Genomic DNA, 23,606 nt, shown 5'->3' on the forward strand with positions numbered 1-23,606 from the left:
CTGAAAAAAACATGATGTGTGAACCAGTGCTCTGAGCTTATCTCCAAACCCATAAACATATTTTTAAAGTAAAGGTATGGCTCTTCTTAATGTGAGGTCTCGTTCAAGGACTTGTGCTTACCTTTGTACAGATTTTGAAGCTGACAGATGCCATTTAAAGACAGTGTTGTAATATACTTTGCAATTTTCAAGATATTAATTTGGGTTCAGTAACAATAATTTTATTCACAGGAGCAACATTTATAACCCATCTATGCAATGCCCTTTACTCTACAGTGAACAACCTGAACTCTAGACTGATACATTGTAGCAAGCAGAAATTCTGCAGTGTTCTCAGTCAGTCACATCAAACTGATGTCCTTAAGGGCACACACTGCTTGAACTGTGGACAGCATCAATCGGACACTTTCTGCATTCTTGCAGCTATGTATATATTACTGTGAAAAGTTGCTAAATTTTGGGATTTCTGGCATTTTCAAACTAGTTTTACTCAGCTCCACCAAAATGGGTGATTTGAAGCAGGAAAGGGATGTGATGACACAGTTCGTCTAATTCATGATGAGACATGGAGTAACTTGTGCCAGAAATCTTACTCTCATCTGTGACTGGAGTAAGATTTGTTGTGAGACGCATGCACCTCTTCAGGGTTGTCTAACTCCAACACACCCCCTCATCAAGATTGGTATAGTTCATGCGTGTTTTAAGGAACCAGGGCATAGGTGTCTTGGCTGACTAGTCCGGGGTCAGTCCCCAGCCACTTCTCCTTGCTCATATTCCCTTGACAGACAGGTATCTCCTTATGCGCGTACATAGGAAGAGACCTGCTAGTCAAAGAGATTGGAGCAGGGAGAAGCTGGCCTCGGACTAGAAGCCGAGCACATATGCACAGATTCATCAAGACCATCAATTTTCTCGCCGGCTTTAATGAGGCAGCATGGTGGAGTTAGACGTTTCTGATTCATGAAGAGGTGCATGCCACTTAATGAATTAGGAGAGTCTAACAAGTGGCATGCTTCTTGCCACAAATGTTACGCCTGACTGGGACGCCACAGCTTGTCATGAATTAGACTGCGGTGCCCCTGACACACCCTAGCTGCACCCATTTTGGCGTAACTGGGGTAAAAACACCAAAAGTCGCACACTTCCGGGTTGCGTCAAACTTTTACAACTTTTCAAAGCAGTTTACTCCAGAATTTTGGCTAAATTGTTTTGATTAATCAGGGCCAGAGTTCCAAATCAGCATTTCAAAGCAAGTTTGCTCTAAAGCATTAGAGTATTAAAGAGTAACCTACATGCGCGCAGTAATGCTGCCGGTGTCTAATTCATGCTACCCTTTAAAAATGGTAAAGATTTTAAACACAAAGCATGTTCAAAGTTATATTGCTTTTCATTTATACATTACTTAAGCTTTATACATACAAGCCTTTTCACCTTTTGGAGTACTGCTTTTTTTAGGAGAAACTAGTGCTTTCTTTTTTTGAAACTGATACCTTTCTATTTTGTTGGTCATATCTTAAGAATGATGGTTAGAAGAAGGAAAAATTACATTTTTATTAAACACACCTCAACATTAACATTATAGCACTAATAAGGAAAAGTTGTGGAGTTATGATAATCGCAGGATCAATAGACAAGTTAATGATATACAAATAATGAAAAATTGAAACAAGTTTTTCAAAACATCTCAATATGTTAAGTATCAACTATGAGCACCATGCAAAGAAATACACAGCCTTACATGCACTGGTATGGTACTGTCACTGTGGTTCATAAGGGTTATCAAATTAATGTTATGCCACGCTGTATGCACTTTTCTCTCGAATCATCAAGATCCGCTGCTAGCATCTTCTTTTGCAATTGCCATCCAATGACGTACAAGATATGCTCAATGGAAGACAAGTCTGGAGACACTGCAGGCCATGTTGAGACATTTAGGCCATGCAGGCTGCTCATAGTAGCACAAGCAACATACAGTCTGGCATTGTTATGTTGGAAACTGCTCCTGAGACACTTATGTTCCCTCATGAAGGTCTCTACATGGTTTTTCCCACCTGGCCTCCAGACTAATCTCCAGTTATTATTGCACCTTAGACAAAAGTGGGCCTCATTGCTGAAGAGTATAGCCCTCTATTCCAGCCTACATTACTATAGTGCTCTGCATTATGATAGTGTGTCAGGAATTCTGTTGCCTTCTACAGTTTGACCACTAGTGGCCGCTATTGTTCACTTTAATAATTGTGCTGCAGTTTCACTCCTTACCACTAGAGGCATCTGTTGTGTTCTACAATTGCCCTTTTCCAAAATGGCAGATTTCTCCTTCCCCCATGACGGCACCACGGAGAGAGGGGATCCGCCCTTCAAGGACAGGAAACCTACAGATAAAAGGGCGGTACCTTTCTCCCGCATCAGTTGGTTTCCTGTCCTTGACAGGACCCTACAGTCTGGAGGAGGCATACCTGCGGGGTGCCAGAAGATGGACGTCGTGGGATGCCAGGCCCGGCCAGTCCGATCCAGGCAGCGGGAGTCCCCCTGGTGGTGCGGTGTCCTGAAGCGCCACCGCTGAGGTCAGTGGGCCTTTAGGGTGTGCGGAGGGGGGTCTGGATGAAGAGGAGGCCGTCAGGACTGTGCTAGACCCCCCCTGGTTGCGGAGGTGAGAACGCGCGCGGCCCGGCAACATGCATTTTAGCTTCCGGGTTCACTGCGCATGCGCGGGCGCCCCCGGATGACGCGGCGCCACAATGCATGACTGGGTAACCAGTCTGTGCAGGCGAGGGCGTCCCCCCATGGGTGCGGGGGAGGAAGGGGGGGGCCAGGTCAGTACCAGGCTCTCACGCAGGAGAACCATGAAGAAATACAGCAAAATAAGACTTTGCCAGCAATGAATAACCTTGTAAGCCCTCAGAATCCTCCTGGATGGAGAAAGAAGAATGTTGTGAAGAAAAAACGGAGAGTGGTGGTCATGGGGGATTCCCTGTTAAGAGGAACAGAGGCCGCTCTCTGCAGACCAGACATAACCTCAAGAGAAATGTGCTGTCTTCCAGGAGCAAAAATTAAAGATGTGTCTGACAGGATATCAAGACTCTTCAGACCTACAGATCACTACCCATTCCTGCTAATACATGTGGGGACAAATGACACCGCAAGAAAGGACCTGGAAACCATCTGCAGTGACTTTGAAGACTTAGGCAAGAAAGTGAAAGAATTGGGAGCGCAGGTGGTCTTCTCATCCATCCTCCCAGTGGATGGCCATGGAACAATGAGGTGGAATAAGATTCTACAGGTGAACAACTGGCTACGTCGATGGTGCCGTCAACAAGGATTTGGATTTCTGGATCACGGAATGAATTACCTATACGATGGACTACTTGCTAGAGATGGGGTGCACCTTACGAAGACTGGAAAACATGTATTTGGAAGTCGCCTTGCTACACTCATCAGAAGAGCTTTAAACTAGAACAATGTGGGAAGGGAAGCAAAAGGCCAGAAAAAGCCAGACAGCTGACAAATACTATTGAGATCTCTGCTACTGGAAGTGGAAAGGAAGAACAAAGACAAAACAATTTAAATAATAAAAATATGGGAGGAAGAGAAACCAATCACAAACTAAAATGTTTTTATACAAATGCACAAAGCATGGGCAACAAACAAGGAGAATTGGAACTACTAATGCAGGAAAAGGAATATGATGTCATTGGAATCACTGAAACTTGGTGGGACGATACACATGATTGGAATAAAACGCTAAAAGGATACAACTTATTTGCAAGAAACAGACTTGATAAACGAGGAGGAGGTGTTGCATTGTATGTTAGAAAAGCGTATATCTGCACAGAGATTGAAGCTTCAGAGACTGGGAGTTCTGTGGAAACTGTTTGGGTAAGAATACAAGGAGAGAACAACGGAAAGGACACCATTGTAGGCATTTACTACAGGCCACCTGGGCAAGCTGAAGATATGGATGAACTCTTTATGTATCAAATGGCCAAGTTCTCCAAAAAATATGACGTAGTGGTCATGGGAGATTTCAACTATCCAGACATTTGTTGGGAATCTCTCTCAAGTAAAACTAACAGGTCAAGCAAATTCTTATCCTCTCTTGCTGACAACTTTATCTTCCAAAAGGTAGGGGAGAAAACAAGGGGATCTGCTACTTTGGATCTAATCCTTATAAACAGGGAGGAAATGGTTGAGGAGGTAAAGGTGGCTGGGACCCTAGGAGGCAGCGATCATGCTATTATAGAATTTTGGATAACTAGAGGAGGAAGACATGTGAAGACTCAAACTTCAAGGTTAGATTTTAGAAAGGCAGATTTTAAGAGACTCAGAAAGAGAATAGGAGGGATCCAATGGCTGGATGTCCTTAAGGACAAAAATGTCCAGGAAGGATGGGAAATTTTTAAAAATGAGATTCTCAAAGCACAATTGTTAACAATCCCAAAAAGTAGGAAGAATGGGAAGCATTTAAGGAAACCAGGATGGATGAACACAGAACTTAAACACATGCTAAAAAGAAAGAAAGAAATGTTTATTAAATGGAAAGAGGGAGGCCTATCTAAAGAAGATTATAATGCAGTCTGCAGATCCTGCAGGGCATGTATCAGGTTAGCTAAAGCTGACAATGAATTAAGGCTTGCAAGAGATGTCAAAAGCAATAAAAAAGGATTTTGGGGGTATGTCAAAAGTAAAAGAAAAGTCAAAGATGCTATAGGATTTTTACAGGATGAAAATGGAGAAATGGTAAGAGATGATGTTGAGAAGGCCGAACTTTTTAATTCCTATTTTGCATCTGTTTTCTCTCAGAAAGAAAATGTAACATCAACTGATCTTCACTGTCCTTTTAAAGGAATACAGGAATCCAAGTTATCTGTAAACAGAAAGATTGTGAGGGAATATTTAGCTAACATAAATGAGTTCAAGTCTCCAGGTCCAGATGAATTACACCCCAGAGTACTGAAGGAGATCGTAGAAGAAATTTTAGAACCACTCTCCATAATCTTTGAAAATTCTTGGAGAACAGGAGAAGTCCCAGAAGACTGGAGAAGAGCAAATGTTGTTCCTATCTTCAAAAAGGGGAAGAAGGTGGACCCAGGGAACTATAGGCCGGTGAGTCTGACTTCTATACCAGGAAAGATCTTTGAACAAATTATTAAACAACATGTATGTAAGTACATGGATAAGAATGAAGTGATTAACCAGAGTCAGCATGGGTTTGTAACTAACAAGTCATGTCAGACTAACTTAATTTCCTTCTATGACAGAATCACTGACTGGGTGGATCAGGGAAATGCTGTAGATATAGTATATCTTGACTTCATCAAAGCATTTGACAAAAGTATCTCACACCATCCTTATTGAAAAAATGACCAAGTATGCAATGGACCAGGCAACTGTTAGGTGGATTCATAACTGGCTTAGTGATCGGACTCAAAGGGTGGTTGTAAATGGCTTCACATCCAGCTGGATGAATGTCTCAAGTGGGGTACCACAGGGCTCCGTCCTGGGACCTGTATTGTTCAACATCTTTATCAATGATTTAGATGAAGGAATTGAGGGTAAACTGATTAAATTTGCTGATGACACAAAGCTAGGAGGGATAGCTAATACTAGAGAAGAGAGAGAGAGGATTCAAAAAGACCTAAATAAACTGGAGCAGTGGGCAGCAACCAACAGAATGGTTTTTAACAGGGAAAAATTCAAAGTACTACATCTGGGCAATAAAAATGAAAAAAGCATATACAAAATGGGAGGAATAGAGCTAAGCAACAGTACTTGTGAAAAAGACTTAGGTATACTAATAGATCATAGACTGAACATGAGTCAACAGTGTGATGCAGCAGCAAAAAAGGCAAATACAATTCTGGGATGTATTAACAGAAGCATACAGTCTAGATCACGTGAAGTCATTATCGGTCTTTACTCCTCTTTGGTCAGACCTCATCTGGAATACTGTGTACAGTTTTGGGCACCACATTTTAAAAAAGACATAGACAAACTGGAGCAAGTTCAGAGAAGAGCGACCAGAATGGTGACTGGTCTGCAAACCATGTCCTATGAGGAACGGTTGCAGGATTTGGGAATGTTTAGCTTGCAAAAAAGAAGACTGAGAGGAGACTAAATAGCTGTCTACAAATATGTCAAGGGCTGTCACATTGTAGAAGGATCATCTTTATTCTCATTTGCACAAGGAAAGACTAGAAGCAATGGGATGAATCTAAATGGGAGGAGACACAGATTAGATATTAGAAAAAACTTTTTGACAGTTAGGGTGATTAATGAGTGGAACAGGCTGCCACGAGAGGTGGTGAGTTCCCCTTCAATGGACGTCTTCAAACAGAGGCTGGACAGACATCTGTCTGAGATGATCTAGTGAATCCTGCTTTGAGCAGGGGGTTGGACCAGATGACCCAGGAGGTCCCTTCCAACTTTACCATACCATTCCATGATTCTATACCATTGCTGCTGGTGAGAGGCACTATGGGAGGGACTCCCGGTGCCTTAAAACACAGCAGAGGACACCAGTATTTGCTCTTCTGGGCTCTGGCACGCTGTGTGAGAAAAAAAAAAACTGTAACAATGAGTGACCAGGACCTACCTGAGGAGCAGCAGCTACATCCTCAATCGCCACCACCACCGCCAACCCAACGGAAAAAGGGACCGGAAGGCCAGGACCGGAGTGGAAGCGGGCGCTCTGGCAGATCGTCGCAACGCAGCAAGGACTCCACCTCGGCATCTTCTAGGAGGACTTCGGCTACAAAGATGGCTCCATCTCCTGAACCGGTACCTGCTCTTCCAACTGGTTGGTAAGTGAACTTCGTGAAAGTCCACTTTGTAACTAGGGGCCCTTGCTCTCTCTCTCTTTTGTCACCCATAGGGAAAAAAGAGTAAAGGGAAAACAAAAAATAGGACTTGTGCATTATGCACTGAGGCCTTGCCCACTACTTAGGAAAAGAGACTCTGCAGCTCCTGCATTGAGCAGACCATATGCAAGGGAACCCCGAGATTTGCCTCTGATCTTAGAGACCTAATTAAGTCGCAAGTTCAAAACACTATTAAATCTTTTCAGGGCAAAAGATTAAAGAAAACTAAAAACATATCCCCCGAGTCCACGTCTAGTAGTTCTGAGGATGACGGGGATTCGGACACTTCCACCTCTTCCTCCTCCTCCTCGTCTACAGTTAGAGGAGGTCAGAGCTGTTTTCCCGTTGAGGAAACAGATAGCCTTATCAAGGCAGTCAGGTCTACCATGGGTCTAACAGATCCCCGGCCCAAAAAATCCATACAAGACATGATGTTTAGCGGCCTAGAACAGAAAAAAAGGAGATCTTTTCCACTCAATGAACATGTTCATTCGCTGATTATGAAAGAGTGGAAAAGACTGAAGAGGAAGGGCTTCCTTTCCCCTAAACGAAAGTACCTGTTTGAGGACCCCGTATGCTCCTTTTGGGAGAAAGCACCAAAACTGGATGTCGCTATAGCCAAAGCCTCAAAAAAATACTCCCTTCCATTTGAAGACATGGGTGTCTTGAAAGACCCTATGGATAAAAAGGCAGACACCTTCTTAAAGGGTTCCTGGGAAGCTGCTGGGGGGGGGACTTAAAACCGGCGATAGCTGCCACGTGTACGGCCAGATCCCTAATGGTCTGGTTGGACCAGCTAGAATCACAACTGAGGCAGAAGACCTCCAGAGACACAATCCTTGAAGCCATCCCGATAATGATAGGGGCAGCGGCCTTCCTGGCAGACGCCTCGGCTGACTCCGTCAGGTTAAGTGCTTGAGCGGCTGGGCTTGCCAACGCGGCTAGACGAGCCCTCTGGCTCAAATGTTGGCCCGGGGACCTACAAACTAAATCCAGATTGTGCTCCATCCCCTGTGAGGGCGAGTTTCTATTTGGGCCTGCCCTTGATGACATCCTGGATAAAGCAGGGCATAATAAGAAACGGTTTCCTGTCCCGTCTAATGCTGCTTACAGGAAGCCTTTTCGGAGTAGAAGATTTATGCAAAGAGCAGGATAGGTGGGAAGACAGGAGAAGGAAGACCAAGGGATTCCTATTTAACAAGCCCTCCAGTGATAATAGAAAGGCCCCCCAATGAAGATTTGCCCTGGGTGGGGGGAAGGCTATCAAGTTTTCTCCAAGCCTGGGAGCTAATATCCAACAGCTCATGGATTCTGATTCAATTCAATTGGGCCTGAAACTCCAGTTCTTCAAAGTCCCTCTGAGAAACTTTATTATAACCCCCGAAAGATCTTCAAATGAGGAGCAACTAGCCTTGGAGCAGGAAATCCGGGGACTAGTAGGGAAAGCAGTCCTCCAGGAGGTCCGGGGGGGGGGGGGAGGAAGGCATGGGCTTCTATTCTCCACTATTCCTGAGAAAAAAAACAGATGGGACATACAGGACGATTGTGAATCTGAAAAAGCTGAACAAGCTGTTGAAGGTGGAACCCTTCAAAATGGAAACAATAAAATCTTCAATAAAAATGCTGTTTCCTGGTTGTTTCATGGCCATCCAGGACTTAAAAGACGCTTGTTATCACGTCCCGATACACAAGGACTACCAGAAGTTCCTCAGGGTAGCTGTTCCTATGGGTGGAGTGGTCAAGCACTACCAATATACAGCCCTCCCATTCGGCACCGCGATAACCCCAAGGGTCTTCACCAAAGTGGTTGCAGAGGTGATGGCTCATCTAAGGGAGCAGAACACCCTGGTCGTCCCATACCTGGACGACTTCCTGATAATAGGCAGCTCCTTCCTAGACTGCAAATCCCATCTGGAAAAGGTCATGGATTCCTTGACTCGCTTAGGGTGGCTTTTGAATCTGGAAAAGTCCAAGACAGAACCATGCCAGATACAGGAGTACCTAGGCGTCATACTGGATTAAAAAATTCAGGAGTGTCGTCTCCCCTCAGGGAAAATTCAAAAAATCTTAAGCCTGATATCACGGGCAAAATCCCACCCGTCTATGTCCCTTCGGAAGGCCATGTCCCTGCTAGGTTCCCTGACAGCGTGCTTTCCGGCCGTTCAATGAGCTCAAATACATACCAGGACCCTTCAGTGGGAAATCCTAGAGGCAGAAAAGGCACTAAAAGGGCGTTTAGAAGGGCTATTAACGCTATCTGTAAAAAACACACTTTCCCTAGAGTGGTGGGGGAACATACACAATCTGGCCCGGGGGATTCCTTGGACAATCCCGACACCGCAAGTCCTGACCACAGATGCAAGCCCCGGGGGCTGGGGGGCCCACCTCATCAACCTGGTAGCTCAGGGGGTCTGGACAGAACGCCTGAAACTAATGTCCTCAAACATGAAGGAGCTCCTAGCAGTAGAGCAGGCACTCCGGGAGTTCATGCACACAATACAAGGACATCACGTGAGGGTCTTCTCAGACAACCGAGTAGTAGTGGCATACCTGAACCACCAGGGGGGTACACGGTCCCATTCCCTAATGCAGACGACAGAGGTCATCTTTCACTTAGCCGAGGAGAACTTGCAATCCCTATCCGCTCTACACATAAAAGGGGTAGAAAACCGCACCGCAGACTTTCTGAGTCGGACTCAGTTGAAGCAGGGTGAGTGGGAATTAAATCAGGCGCTTTTTCGGCAGATTGTACAAAGGTGGGGCCGTCCCTCCATAGATCTGTTTGCCAACAATCAGAACTAAAAAACACGCTCTTTTTGCTCCTTAGATCCCAAAGGGAACCCTTTAGCCGTGGATGCCTTTATGATCCCTTGGAATTACCCTCTAGCTTACGCTTTTCCTCCGACCGCTCTGATTCCAGCTCTTCTGAGGAAAATCAGAGAAGAGGAAGCGAGGGTAATCCTAATAGCCCCCTTTTGGCCAAAGAGAGCATGGTTTTCATGGCTCAGGAGGTTGCCAATCTCCGATCCATGGGTTCTCCCTGAGCTCCCGGACCTTCTTTCTCAGGGTCCGGTCCTCCATCCTCAGGTGTCAAGCTTACACTTGACAGCCTGGAATTTGAGAGGGCTCTTCTGAAAGGTTTCTCCCCAAATTTGATCACCACACTACTTCAAAGTAGAAAACCAGTCACCACCAAACTATATGGGAAAACCTGGAAGAAATTCCTTTCAGTCTCAGGTTCCAGGTTGGGTGGGGAGGTTCCGTTGACAGCTATCCTGGAATTTTTACAGAGGGGTTTGGAGCAGGGCCTGGCCACAAGTACCTTAAAAGTTCAAGTTGCGGCCTTGGGAGCACTCTATAATTTTCACCTAGCCAGGGATAGATGGGTATCTAGGTTTATTAAGGCATCAGCTAGATCCCGCCCTTTCCCATCCTGAAATACTACACCCTGGGATTTGAACTTGGTCCTTTCAGCCCTAACTGAGGCACCTTTTGAACCCCTGTCAGAAGCGTCCCTAAAAACAGCACTCTTGGTAGCTCTCACATCCGCACTTAGGGTTAGTGATATTCAGGCCCTATCTGCCGGCCCCCCCCCTTCACACAAATCTTGGAGGATAGGGTTATTCTGAAAACTGACCCTGCCTATCTACCAAAAGTGGCGTCAAGATTTTACAGGTCCCAGGAAATCACCCTCCCTTCTTTCTGCCCTAACCCTAGGAACACGAAAGAGAGGGTCCTGCATACACTAGACATCAGAAGGTGCCTAATCCAGTATCTAGAGGCAACACAAGAGTGTAGGCAGGATAGTTCTCTCTTTGTCTGCTTTCAGGGTCCTCGTAAGGGGAAGAAAGCTTCTAAGGGCACGCTGGCCAGATGGATAAGGGAGGCCATCACATTATCTTACTCCTAACGTGGAGAAGCTGCCCCAGAGAAACTGAAGACCCACTCAACAAGAGCGGTGGCAGCCTCCTGGGTGGAGAAGGCCGGTGCTACGATAGAGCAGATATGTAGAGCAGCAACCTGGTCTTCCCCCTCTACCTTCTTTAATCACTACCGGCTAGACTTAACCTCTTCTTCAGACCTTACTTTTGGGAGAAGGGTTCTGGAAGCTGTGGTCCCCCCCTAATGAGTCACTTCTCTGCAATTCTCTCCGTGGTGCCGTCATGGGGGAAGGAGAAAGACGTAGTTACTTACCGGTAACGGGATTTCTCAGAGCCCATGACGGCACCCGTACATTCCCTCCCTTCACGTGTGGGTGCGCACACTTATTAGTTAATTATTGTACCACGTGGTGTGTCTAGCGAGGTCTTAAATTGTAAAATTTTGTGTTACTAACCTGGTGGTCCTCTCATGCTCTGTAAACAACTGATGCGGGAGAGAGGTACCGCCCTTTTATCTGTAGGTTTCCTGTCCTTGAAGGGCGGATCCCCTCTCTCCGTGGTGCCGTCATGGGCTCTTAGAAATCCCGTTACCGGTAAGTAACTACGTCTTTTGAATCCATGGAATTCATCTTGTTTCCTATTTGGGCCTACTTAAAGCCGCATGGATCTCTCACTCATTGCTTGAGTATTGTGTCTAGCTGTTAGCATAGCTTTAGTCTCAAGCTTCTGAACATTCTTACCAGTCTGTTCTAAATTATGTACGGATTGTTTCCTATATCTCCTTGCTATCTCCAAGAACTTCTACTACCGCTTGCTGTTCCTACTAGTGCTCCTTCGGCCACTGGTTTTCAGCAGTACTATGCCAGTATCGTAACAGGATACTCAAGCCTTCATCATGGACGCCACCGAGGGAGGAAAATTGGAGGTGCGTGTAACTAAGATGAACTGTTTTCTTACCAACATATTCAAACACTTTAAACAAAATACATGGACTTTGAAAATCAGACAACTCATAACGTTCACATTTTTGGACAAGCTAGACAGCATCTACAGATTTTTGTGCAAGATCTAAGCAATAAGATTGCACTGCAGCTACAAAATCAACATATTGCTTCGGCCCCTCCACCCACCCTTCCACTGCCACCTTTCAGATTTTGTGGAGATCGTGACAGATTTTGCGGATTCATCAACCAGTGCAGATTGTACTTTGGTGCACACACGGCTCACTTCCATACTGACAGATCAAAAGTATTTTGTATCATTATGCTACTGACGCATAAAGCTTTGGCTTGGGCTAGCCCCCTTATTTAAACTCATGATGATCGACTTAATGATCTGGAAGCTTTCCTAGGAGCCATGAGCCAAGTGTTTTATGACCCTAATCGTTGTGCAATAGCTTCAGCTACACTGATGGCGCTACATCAGGGTAAACTCTCTGTTGCGGAGTGCACCACAGAATTCAGACGGTGGATGATTGATACTGAATGGAATAATGCTGCAAATTTATTGTTTTTTTAAGAACGGACTCTCCAGCGCACTCAAAGATGAACTAGCCTGGGCCGATCCTCCACCAAATTTTGATGACTTCATTCACCATTGTATTTGTATAGACAACCGATTATCAGAGAGAAGATTGTAAAAGTGGAATTCAAACTGGTCCCGCAACAATAATTGTTATCCACCTGCTTCAACCACCAGTCCCAGAGACTTTGAGATAAAGAGTCCTCACATATCTGAAGTTGAATCCGTGCAGGTCGACAGCCTGTTAAAACGTGAAAGTGCTGAGAGAAAAGAACAGAGACTTTGGGAAAATCACGGTTTTTATTGTGGCAAGACTGACCACTTTCTCGTCAATTGTAGTTCTCGACTACATAAAACAGTGGCAGTGGTAGTGGATCCCAACTTTTCAGACGAAGAATCAGTCTTGTCTAAACCAGTGCCTCCAGTGAATGCATTCATCCATTCTATCTCTTTTATTGCACCCAACATTAAAAAAGAAAACAAGGACTCTCATTGCTTCCTTTCTATCAAGTTTCAAGTTGATTCTCAATGGATTTACACATCTGCCATGGTTTATTCAGGAGCAAACGGAAGTTTTATGGACATCTCTTTCACAAAGGAACATGGGGTAAAAATTCAAAACAGACTTTCATCTGTTATCATGGAAACTGTTGACGAATCTCCACTAAATTTGGGACCAGTGAATCAAGATACTGAACCCTTGCAGACAGGTTATGGAACCTAATCACCATGAGGTCTTATCCTTCTTACTAATCTCTAATCTCATCTCCACATTTTCCAATAATCCTGGGGTTGCCATGGCTACAGACTCACAATCCCACAATCAATTGGGAAACCAAGGAAGTGTCTTTTCCATCTACTGTCCACTCCCCATAGGCTTCACCAAATGAAAAAGTTGTAATGGATCATGAACAAACTTCTAAACTACCATCTATATATAAGGAATTTGCTGATGTAGGTGAGAAGGAAAATGCAGACAAACTCCCTCCTCAATGACCATATGATTGTCCAATTGATCTATTGCCTGGAGCAGCAATACCCTTTGGAAGCATTTACCCACTGGCCGAGCAGAAATTAAAAACACTCAAGGAGTACATAGATGAAAATGTAGCCAAAGGGTTTATTCATCCATCTTCATCACCAGCAGGTGCGCCTATAATTTTTGTCAAAAAAGAAAGATGGTTCCTTAAGGCTCTGCGTTGATTGCAGAGAATTTAATAAAATTATTGTAAAGAATCGTTACCCTCTGCCTTTGAACCCTGAGTTGCTGGACAGAGTTTGTCATGCAAAGTTGTTCACAAAACTGGATCTTTGAGGGGCATACAACTTGGTTCATGTTAGACCAGGTGATGAATGGAAAATGGCATTCAGATCACGTTATGGACACTTTGAGTAATTAGTCATGTCGTTTGGACTGTGCAATGCTCCTGCAACATTTCAGCATTTTGTTAATGACATTTTCAAAGACTTGCAATTTGTAGTCATTTATCTGGATGATATAATAATCTTTTCTAATTGTGCAGATGAGCATCAGAATCATGTGGAAACTGTTCTAGAGCATTTGAGCTACCCACCACCCACCATCTTTATATTAAGCTGGAAAAATGTGATTTTCATCAAACAGAGATCCAGTTCTTGGGCTATATAATCTCTACTCAAGGATTGTAAATGGACTCTAGCAAGATTCAAGCTATCACTCAGTGGCCAATGCCAAAAAACATGAAAGTCCATCCATTTGTGGGCTTTGACAATTTTTTAAAGATGTTTCATTAAGAATTTTTCAGGTATAATTGCACCAATCACTGAATTAACAAAGAAAGGCATATCGTTTGTTTGGTCTCATCAAGCACAAGATGCTTTTTCTTGCCTGAAGACGAAGTTCACCACAGTTCCTATACTAATTCATCCCAATCCCGAACATGCTTTTATTGTAGAAGTAGATGCTTCAGACTGTGCAGTAGGGGCCATTCTATCACAAAGAACAGGAACAAAAGATTTGCTACATCCTTGTGCTTATTTCTCTAGAAGTTTGACCGTGTCAGAGAAGAATTATGATGTGGCGAACAAATAGCTCTTAGCTATCATTGCTGCTTTCATGGAATGGAGACATCATCTAGAAGGAGCAGCTCAAAAAATTGTTATTCTAACTGACCATCGTACCTTGAATTTATCAGGTCTGCCAAATATTTGTCCCCCTGCCAGGCTCAATGGAGCCTCTTTCTGAACCTATTCAACTTTATTTCTTATAGGCCTGGCTCCTGTATCTGTAAGGCTGATGCTTTATCTAGGATCTTCTCTAAAGAGACTTCTTCAGCTCCACCACCAACAACTATTCTGCCTGAGTCCAACTTCCTGGGGTGATCCATAACAAAGACTTGCTGGAAGATATACAGGGAGCCCACAAGACAGACCCAAATCTTCTGCATTCACCAGATGATATACAGTACAGACCAAAAGTTTGGACACACCTTCTCATTTAAAGATTTTTCTGTATTTTCTTGACTATGAAAATTGTACATTCACACTGAAGGCATCAAAACTATGAATTAACACATGAGGAATTATATACTTAACAAAAAAGTGTGAAACAACTGAAAATATGTCTTATATTCTAGGTTCTTCAAAGCAGCCACCTTTTGCTTTGATGACTGCTTTGCACACTCTTGGCATTCTCTTGATGAGCTTCAAGAGGTATTCACCGAAAATGGTCTTCCAACAATCTTGACGGAGTTCCCAGAGATGCTTAGCACTTGTTGGCCCTTTTGACTTCACTCTGCGGTCCAGCTCACCCCAAACCATCTCAATTGGGTTCAGGTCTGGTGACTGTGGAGGTCAGGTCATCTGACGTAGCACCCCATCACTCTCCTTCTTGGTCAAATAGCCCTTACACAGCCTGGAGGTGTGCTTGGGGTCATTGTCCTGTTGAAAAATAAATGATGGTCCAACTAAACGCAAACCGGATGGAATAGCATGCCGCTGCAAGATGCTGTGGTAGACATGCTGGTTCAGTATGCCTTCAATTTTGAATAAATCCCCAACAGTGTCACCAGCAAAGCACCCCCACACCATCACACCTCCTCCTCCATGCTTCACGGTGGGAACCAGTCATGTAGAGTCCATCCGTTCACCTTTTCTGCGTTGCACAAAGACACGGTGGTTGGAACTAAAGATCTCAAATTTGGACTCATCAGACCAAAGCACAGATTTCCACTGGTCGAATGTCCATTCCTTGTGTTCTTTAGCCCAAACAAGTCTCTTCTGCTTGTTGCTTGTCCTTAGCAGTGGTTTCATAGCAGCCATTTTACCATTAAGGCCTGCTGCACAAAGTCTCCTCTTAACAGTTGTAGAGATGTGTCTGCTGCTAGAACTCTGTGTGGCATTGACCTGGTCTCTAGTCTGAGCTGCTGTTAATCTGCGATTTCTGAGGCTGGTGACTCGGGTAAACTTATCCTCAGAAGCAGAGGTGACTCTTGGTCTTCCTTTCCTGTGGCGGTCCTCATGTGAGCCAGTTTCTTTGTAGCGCTTGATGTTTTTTGCAACTGCACTTGGGGACACTTTCAAAGTTTTCCCAATTTTTCGGACTGACTGTCCTTCATTTCTTAAAGTAATGATGGCCACTCATTTTTCTTTACTTAGCTGCTTTTTTCTTGCCATAATACAAATTCTAACAGTCTATTCAGTAGGACTATCAGCTGTGTATCCACCAGACTTCTGCACAACACAACTGATGGTCCCAACCCCATTTATAAGGCAAGAAATCCCACTTATTAAACCTGAGAGGGCACACCTGTGAAGTGAAAACCATTTCCGGTGACTACCTCTTGAAGCTCATCAAGAGAATGCCAAGAGTGTGCAAAGCAGTGATCAAAGCAAAAGGTGGCTACTTTGAAGAATATAAGACATATTTTCAGTTGTTTCACACTTTTTTGTTAAGTATATAATTCCACATGTGTTAATTAATAGTTTTGATGCCTTCAGTGTGAATGTACAATTTTCATAGTCATGAAAATACAGAAAAATCTTTAAATGAGAAGGTGTGTCCAAACTTTTGGTCTGTACTGTATCTCATACCATTCAAAATAAATGTTGGACTCCTAATCATTGCATCTATGTTCCAGAAACTGTAAGACTTGGTATCAAAGTGTTAAAACTAACCCTTGACTCCAAGTTAGCAGGACACAAAGGCATTAAAAGACACAATAATTTGTCTCTTTTCTTTTGATGGCCCAATTGCCAAAAGATGTTAAACAATATGTATCTTCCTACATTTTGTCCCCTGCACTGGTTTATCATCTGCTAAAGAAACTGCTCATCTTATAATTCAAAATGTTTTTTGTTTGCATATGGTCCCAGATGAAGTCGTCTTTGATCGTGGAACACAATTTACATCTAGATTCTGGAAGAATTTTTGTGCAGCATTGGATATTGATGTCCGTTTATCTTCTGCATTATATCCCCAATCTAATGGTCAGACTGAACGCACAAGCCAAACGTTAGAGCAATATCTCAGATGCTACATTTGTCATCTGCAGGATGACTGGGTTGATTTGCTTCCTATGGCAGAATTTTCATACAATTCACAAAATGCTTCGATCAAACAAACACCATTCTTCACAAATTCATAATTTTCCCAGAGAAATGCCTATCCGTGCTGTCACCGACAGAATACAATCCCTGCAACAGAATCTGGAAATACTAAAAGACACTTTAACAATTGCCCAGGAGAAATATAATGAAGCAACAGTTTAATCTCGCAGACCTTCTGCAAGCTTCCAAGTGGGTGATGAAGTATGGCTTTCCACTAAGAATTTGAAACTCCATATACCCTCACCAAAACTGGGTCAAAAATGTATTGGTCCATTTAAAATAATTGGACAAGTTAGCTCAGTATCTTTTCACCTTCATCTTCCCAGAAAAATAAAGATACATCCTGTGTTCCATGTCTCCTTAGTAAAGTCATTTGTTCCAAATCCTTTTCCAAGGTGTCCCCTGCCTCATCCTGATCCTATTGAAGTGGATGGGCAAGAACATTATACAGTTGAAAAGGTCCTGGATTGCAGAATATTTAAAAACAAGTTGCAGTACTTACTAAAGTGACAAGGGCCCTGAAGATAACTCCTGAGAACCTGTAGAAAATCTCAGTGCTCCTCGACTGTTTAAAGATTTTCACCAAAAACACCCACACAAATGAAGCCAAGAGTCGTCCGCCGGCTGCTGATGAAAGGGGGAGTAATGTCAGGAATTCTGTTGCCTTCTACTGTTTGACCACTAGTGGCCTCTATTGTTCACTTTAATAATTGTGCTGAAGTTTCACTCCTTACCACTGGAGGCTTCTGTTGTGGTCTACAACTGCCCTTTTCCAAAATGGCGGATTCTGAATCTATGGAATCCATATTGTTTCCTGTTTGGGCCTACTTAAAGCTGCATTGATCTCTCACTCATTGCTTGAGTATTGTGTCTAGCTGTTAGCTTAGCTTCAGTCTCCAGCTCTTGAACATTCTTACCCAGTCTGTTCTAATTTATCTATGGATTGTTTCCTACAACTCCTTGCTATCTCCAAGAACTTCTGCTACCGCTTGCTGTTCCTGCTTGTGTTCCTTCAGCTACTGGTTTCCAGCAGTACTACGCCAGTATTGTAAAATAGTTTTTGAGAGCGATAGCGTGTGGTCATTAGAACACCAGTAGCTGGATGTCTGGCTCATTGCCCAGTGTCGTACAAACGCCTTCTGATGGTTTGTGTCATCACTGTTTGACGCCTTAGGCTTGGTATGTGACGTCCAATTCCGGTGGCAGTACAGAATGGCTCCCTAAGCACCATTCTTCTAATCTGACGAGACCACGTGGGCAACGCCTTGAAAAGGCCTTTACAAAGACTTGTCACACTTGGCCTGCTTCCGGGATTATTGTGTGGTGTGGCATAATGTCTAGTAGCCAAAGTCCTCTAATCTTCATTTTGTTATGTTCTGCTACCAGAGCTAAGGAAAGAGAGGAGATCTGTCCCTACGATAGAACTCAGCTTAATCCCTATGATGTAACAGGGAACCTGATCCTGCGATCAGACCTGCTAAAGTCCTAAGCTAGTCTGTACGGAGACCTATAGATGTGGGGAAGGAATCCCTACAAGTACTAAGGACTGGGAGGAAAATGGGACACCTCCTAACAGAAATAGTAGCAGACAGACGAACAAACAAAATATATAGAACATAGAGGTCAGTAGACCAAGCAAACTAACAGAGCAAGACACAGAGCACAGGCTAGCTAGAAAGTAGTTATACAATGAAGTCCAGCAAAGCCAGAAGGGCGGAGCAGGATTAAATAGGCCAACAAGGTCATGTGACCAGCAAAGGAAAAAACCTAAGAGCAAGGTTCTAACACATTTCAGGTACACTTACAGCTTGATGCTACATGGATTTGGTCATGGAGCCAGTGGTACAGCTATTTCTCCTAAGTATTCCATTTTTCAACATGACAATGCAAGGCCATGTGTTGCTCGTGCTACTATGAGCAGACTGCGTAGCCTAAACATGCTGCCATGGCCTTCAGCACCCCCTGACTTGTCTCCCATTGAGCACATCTGATGTTACTGGTCGGCAATTGCAAAAGGCGCTGCCAGCAGATCTTGATGATTTGTGTATCCAAGTGCATTCAGCATGACCGAACATTCCTCAGAAAACCACTAATAACTTAATAGCTTGGATCTCTAAGAGCAAGGCGTGTAAGTGCATGTATTTCTATTCGTAGCGCTCCTGCTTAGAACTTTTCATACTTGAAAATTCTGTTTAAATTTTTTTATCATTTGCATATCTTGTTTATCTATCCTGTGATTTTTGTAATCCCACAACTTTTCCTTATTAGCGTTGCAATTTCAATGGTGAGGAATGTTTTAATGTTTAAAGTGCTTAACTCAATCAGTAATATTTACCCCAAGAAGTAATGGGGTCTGTGAATCTGCTTGGTAACTTTTCAGCTGTAATTATACAGTAAACACAAGTCTGAGCATGGTTATCTCCAAGACTGCCGATGTCAGATTTTGTGGTCAATTACAGAAGCATGTTTTCAAAAGTTGCCTTTGCACCCCATAAATATGAATGATTCTTTTAAACAGGTTGTATTTTATTCTTATTGTAACAACAGATTGTTATCAATGGATATTTTCCAAGACCAGATGCAGACAGTACACTAACTAGTGTACATGGCCCAGACAAGAGCTTTATTTACATAAACCAACGCCCTGTTTATGCTAAAGACATATTGAAGGTAACATCAAAATCTTCAACTAATTACTCATTGTCAAATATATTTTCTAATCACCATTAACTGTTATTTGATATATTAATTTGTTTACAATAAAAAATGTTTTGACACCCCTGAAATTGTTCCATAAAATCAAGTACCGTATTTTTCAGACCATAATACGCACTTTTTTTCCCCAAAAATTGGGAGGAAAATGGGGGGTGCGTCTTATGGTCCAAATGCAACTTACCGGTGGTGGTGGAGCGGGATCTCAGGGCGGCGGCAGAAGAGGTGAGGCGGGCCGGTGTCTTGCTGGGGGCCGGCCTGGCCAATTACCGGGGTCGGTGTCTGGCTGTGAGGCAGAGCAGAGTGAGCTGCTTTCCGGTGGCCACGGCCATGTTCCTGAAGCTGTGATCTACAGGAGAATGGCCGCTGGCACATGCGCTCTTCCGCGCCGGCAGACATTTTCCTGTAGATCACAGCTACAGAAAGATGGCCGCGGCCACCGGAAGCCGCTCACTCTGCTCTGCCACTCTACTCACAGAAGACACCGGACCCGGCACCAGGCCCCCAGCACCCCAACACTGCACCAGGCCCCCAGCACCCCAGGTACCAGGCCCCCTGCACCCCAGGTACCAGGCCCCCAGCACAAAGACACCAGGTACCAGGCCACCAACACCAGGCCACCAGCACCCCAGGCACCAGGCCCCCAGGTACCAAGCCCTCAGCCACCAGGCCCCCAGGTACCAAGCCCTCAGCCACCAGGCCCCCAGGTACCAGGCCCCTAGCACCAGGCCTCCAGGTACCATCATGCCTCCACTTCCGCCGGCTTCCTGAAGGACCCTGCTTCCTGTGACCCCAGTTCCACCGCCCCCACAGGTAAGATACCTATTCAAACTATAAGAAGGACCCTCATCTTTTAAAAAATGTTTTTCCTATTTTCCACCACAAAATTTGCAGTGTGTCTTATGGTCCGGTGCGTCTTGTAGTCCGAAAAATACGGTATTTCTCCCAGTAAAATTATTGCAATTACAAATTTTTGTTATTCACATGATTATTTCCTTTGTGTGTAAAAAATGCTAATTGGATATAATTTCATAAAGATCCCCAAAATGGGCTGGACAAAACTGTTGGTACCTTACAAAATTATGAGTAAACAACTTTGTTTCAAGCTTCAAGCATGTGATGGTCGTTCAAACTCACCTGTGACAAGAAATAAATGTGGTCAATATGAAAATCACACCTGAAACCAGATAAAAAGGGAAGAAAGTGTATAACAAAACGTGTAATTGCAATAATTTTCTGTAACAATTTCAAGGGTGCCAGCACTTTCGGCCATTATTGGCACTCCTTAATTTTTTTCACAATTGTACAATATCTTCAGAAATAAAAGGAAATGTACCAGAGTTACATCCTCGGGATTCTTTAATTAGTGGTCCAAAGTAATACAACAGTAAAACATTGTGTTTCAAATTCTTGTTGCAATTTCAAAGAAAAAACAGAATATACAGCATGTGCAGTAATAAAGGCACCTCTAGTTATTAGTTGGTTGCGCACCCTTTGGCATTGATGGCAGGCTCCAAACATTTCTTGTAGCCATCTAAAAGACATCCTGTACTTCTCAGCTGGAATTTTCTCCCACTGTTCCTTTGCAGTTTGTTCAAGCTCTTGAATGTTTGCAGAGTTCTTTTTCCCAATGCCAGATTTCAGCTCACCCAACCTCTCTCCACGCCCATGGGTGTGGGGAGGGGGTGAATATTCATACCCTTTAATAGCAGGCACACGCGATCACACGACAGCAGCAAGAGCCGCACTGCAGCTACGCTGTGTGCCGGCTATTAAGGAGCATGAAGTCACCACTCCCCGCGCACACAGTCCCGGCGTGGGGAGCAGTGACTTCCAGCAGCTGATCTCTCCTTGTGAGCCGCGCATGGCAGTTACAACCATGCGCGGCTCACATGGCAGTTACAACCATGCGCGGCTCACATGGCGAGATCAGTGCGGGCAGACAGGACGCAGCGCTGGAGGAGAGAAGAAAAGTGAGTAGGAGTGTTTATTTTTTTATGTGCAGCGTGATGGGTATTAGAGGGACCATGCATACAAGGATAAGGATGAGGGGGGCATACATAACAGGATGAAGATGAGAAGGCCATACATACCAGGATAAGGATGAGGGGGCTATTCATACCAGGATAGGGATGAGGGTGCCATGCATACCAGGATAAGGATGAAGGGGCCATGTATACCAGGATAAGGATGAGGGATGTCATGCATACCAGACTAGGGATTAGGGGTGTCATGCATACCAGGATAGGAATTAGGGGTGCCATGCATACCAGAACAGGGATGAGGGGTGCCATGCATACCAGGACAGGGATGAGGGGCGCCATGCATACAAGGATGGAGATTGCTGTGCCATGCATCCCAGGATAGGGATGAGGGGTGCCATGCATACCAGGATAGGGATGATGGGGTGCCATGAATACCAGAATAAGGATGAGGGGTGCCATGTATACCAGGATGGAGGGGTTCCATGCATACCAGGATGGCGATGGGGGCCACGTATAATAGGAAGAAGGGGCATATATACCAGGATAGGGGATATTGTCAGAATTGGGGGACATTACCCCTACACCAGTGTCAGCAGAAGACTCCCCCCCCCCCCCCCTAAACAGTGCATCGAGAACACATTTTTTGCTTAAAATTTTTTTTCCAAGTGCATCTTATAGTCTGAAAAGTGCATATATATACTGTATGTATATATAATATATATATATATATGCATATATATGAAAATTACACTTTTTATGTATTTTATTATCTATTCTTATGGAGTATTATGGTTTTAGCAGATAAGAATTGTAAAACTTATCAGTGTGCAAAGAATTGTTTTTAATATAATTACTTTTAAAATTTATGATTGAGTTTAAGATTTCTGTTTTATAGGAGCTTATTATTGTGTCTGTGATGCTCAATTCACACCCAAACGATAATTCAAAATTAGTTAGGAAATGCTGGATTTCTTGAACACGTACTGTGCACTATTAGTTGGGATTAAACCTTTATACGTGAAAAATGCAACTCCCATTTCTATTAAGTTCACAGTTGTTGTTTTTTTCAGTTCCGCTTTCAGAAACCATTAACGTAGCCTTATGAGCTGGGCTGGACTGCCCATCGGGCACATTTGGCAAATGCCAGATGGGCTGTTACGGTAGTGTTCCAAATCCATTGTGACGCTGTTAACAGTATCGGCGTTCTCAGTATGCTGCTACTGTTAACAGTTGTCGCAGCGCAGAGAGCCACTGACTCTGGGCTCCATCATTTACGTCAGCAGAACACAGGCACCTTCCAGCCTGTTGCCTGATGGAGACCAGCGTCACGCAGGTGATGGTGGGTCGGCGCAATGGCAGTAGTGCATTTCACCGCTGCGAGACAAGGATAATTGAAGAGATGATGGCTGCAGTGGACACGGAGCCTGGATAAGAAGAGTATAATTTTTTTTCTTTGTGGCCTGTAGTGACCATCATACTGTATGAAGGACTGTGGGGTGATAGGAGGCATTATTGTTATAAGAGAATTCAGGGGTGGGGGTGATTGTGTGTGATAAGGTGGTACGAGAACATTATTATTATAGATAGTCAAGAGGATTATTATTATAAGGAGGCACAGGGGGACACTTTCTCAAGCCTGCTGTATAACTGTAACTGCACAGGGTAGCATTATTACTAAAAGGAAGAACAGAAGAAACATTATTACTATATAGGGGCATAGATGGAGCACTGTTATTGTGTGGGGGCACAAAAGGAGTGTAATATCAAATTGCAGGACACAGAAGAGGCATTATTGCATCCTAGATCACAGGTTATAGTACTATATGGTTTGTGTAGAAGTGGGGGGATTTGAGGAGGGTCCTGGATTAGCAGTAAGTCAATTATAACCCATTTATGTCTCACAAGTTCATTGCAGTTTGGTCCGAATGGAAAATAAAGGGGAAAAGTAATGACTATGAAATTCGAGAATATCACTGCACTGTATACACATATTGTCTGCGGAGCATTGGTGTAAAACTGATATTATGGTTATATTTTCTCAATATGGTGGTAATATCAGTACT

At 43.8% G+C, this 23,606-nt stretch overlaps 1 protein-coding gene across 3 annotated transcripts in view; it reads left to right on the plus strand.

Moving 5' to 3' along the window:
• The window catches only part of PMS1 (PMS1 homolog 1, mismatch repair system component), a 381,942-nt gene that overhangs the window by 210,109 nt on the left and 148,227 nt on the right, over nt 1–23,606 (plus strand). For all 3 annotated transcript variants that reach the window (XM_073647847.1, XM_073647845.1, XM_073647846.1), the window contains one exon: nt 19,394–19,516. In XM_073647847.1, the coding sequence (XP_073503948.1) occupies nt 19,394–19,516 (123 nt within the window). The remainder of the gene's footprint in view (nt 1–19,393; nt 19,517–23,606) is intronic.

This window comes from Phyllobates terribilis, unplaced genomic scaffold (assembly GCF_046119375.1).
Source record: "Phyllobates terribilis strain yellow unplaced genomic scaffold, ASM4611937v1 Scaffold_9__5_contigs__length_417890890, whole genome shotgun sequence".
NCBI classification, from domain to species: domain Eukaryota; kingdom Metazoa; phylum Chordata; class Amphibia; order Anura; family Dendrobatidae; genus Phyllobates; species Phyllobates terribilis.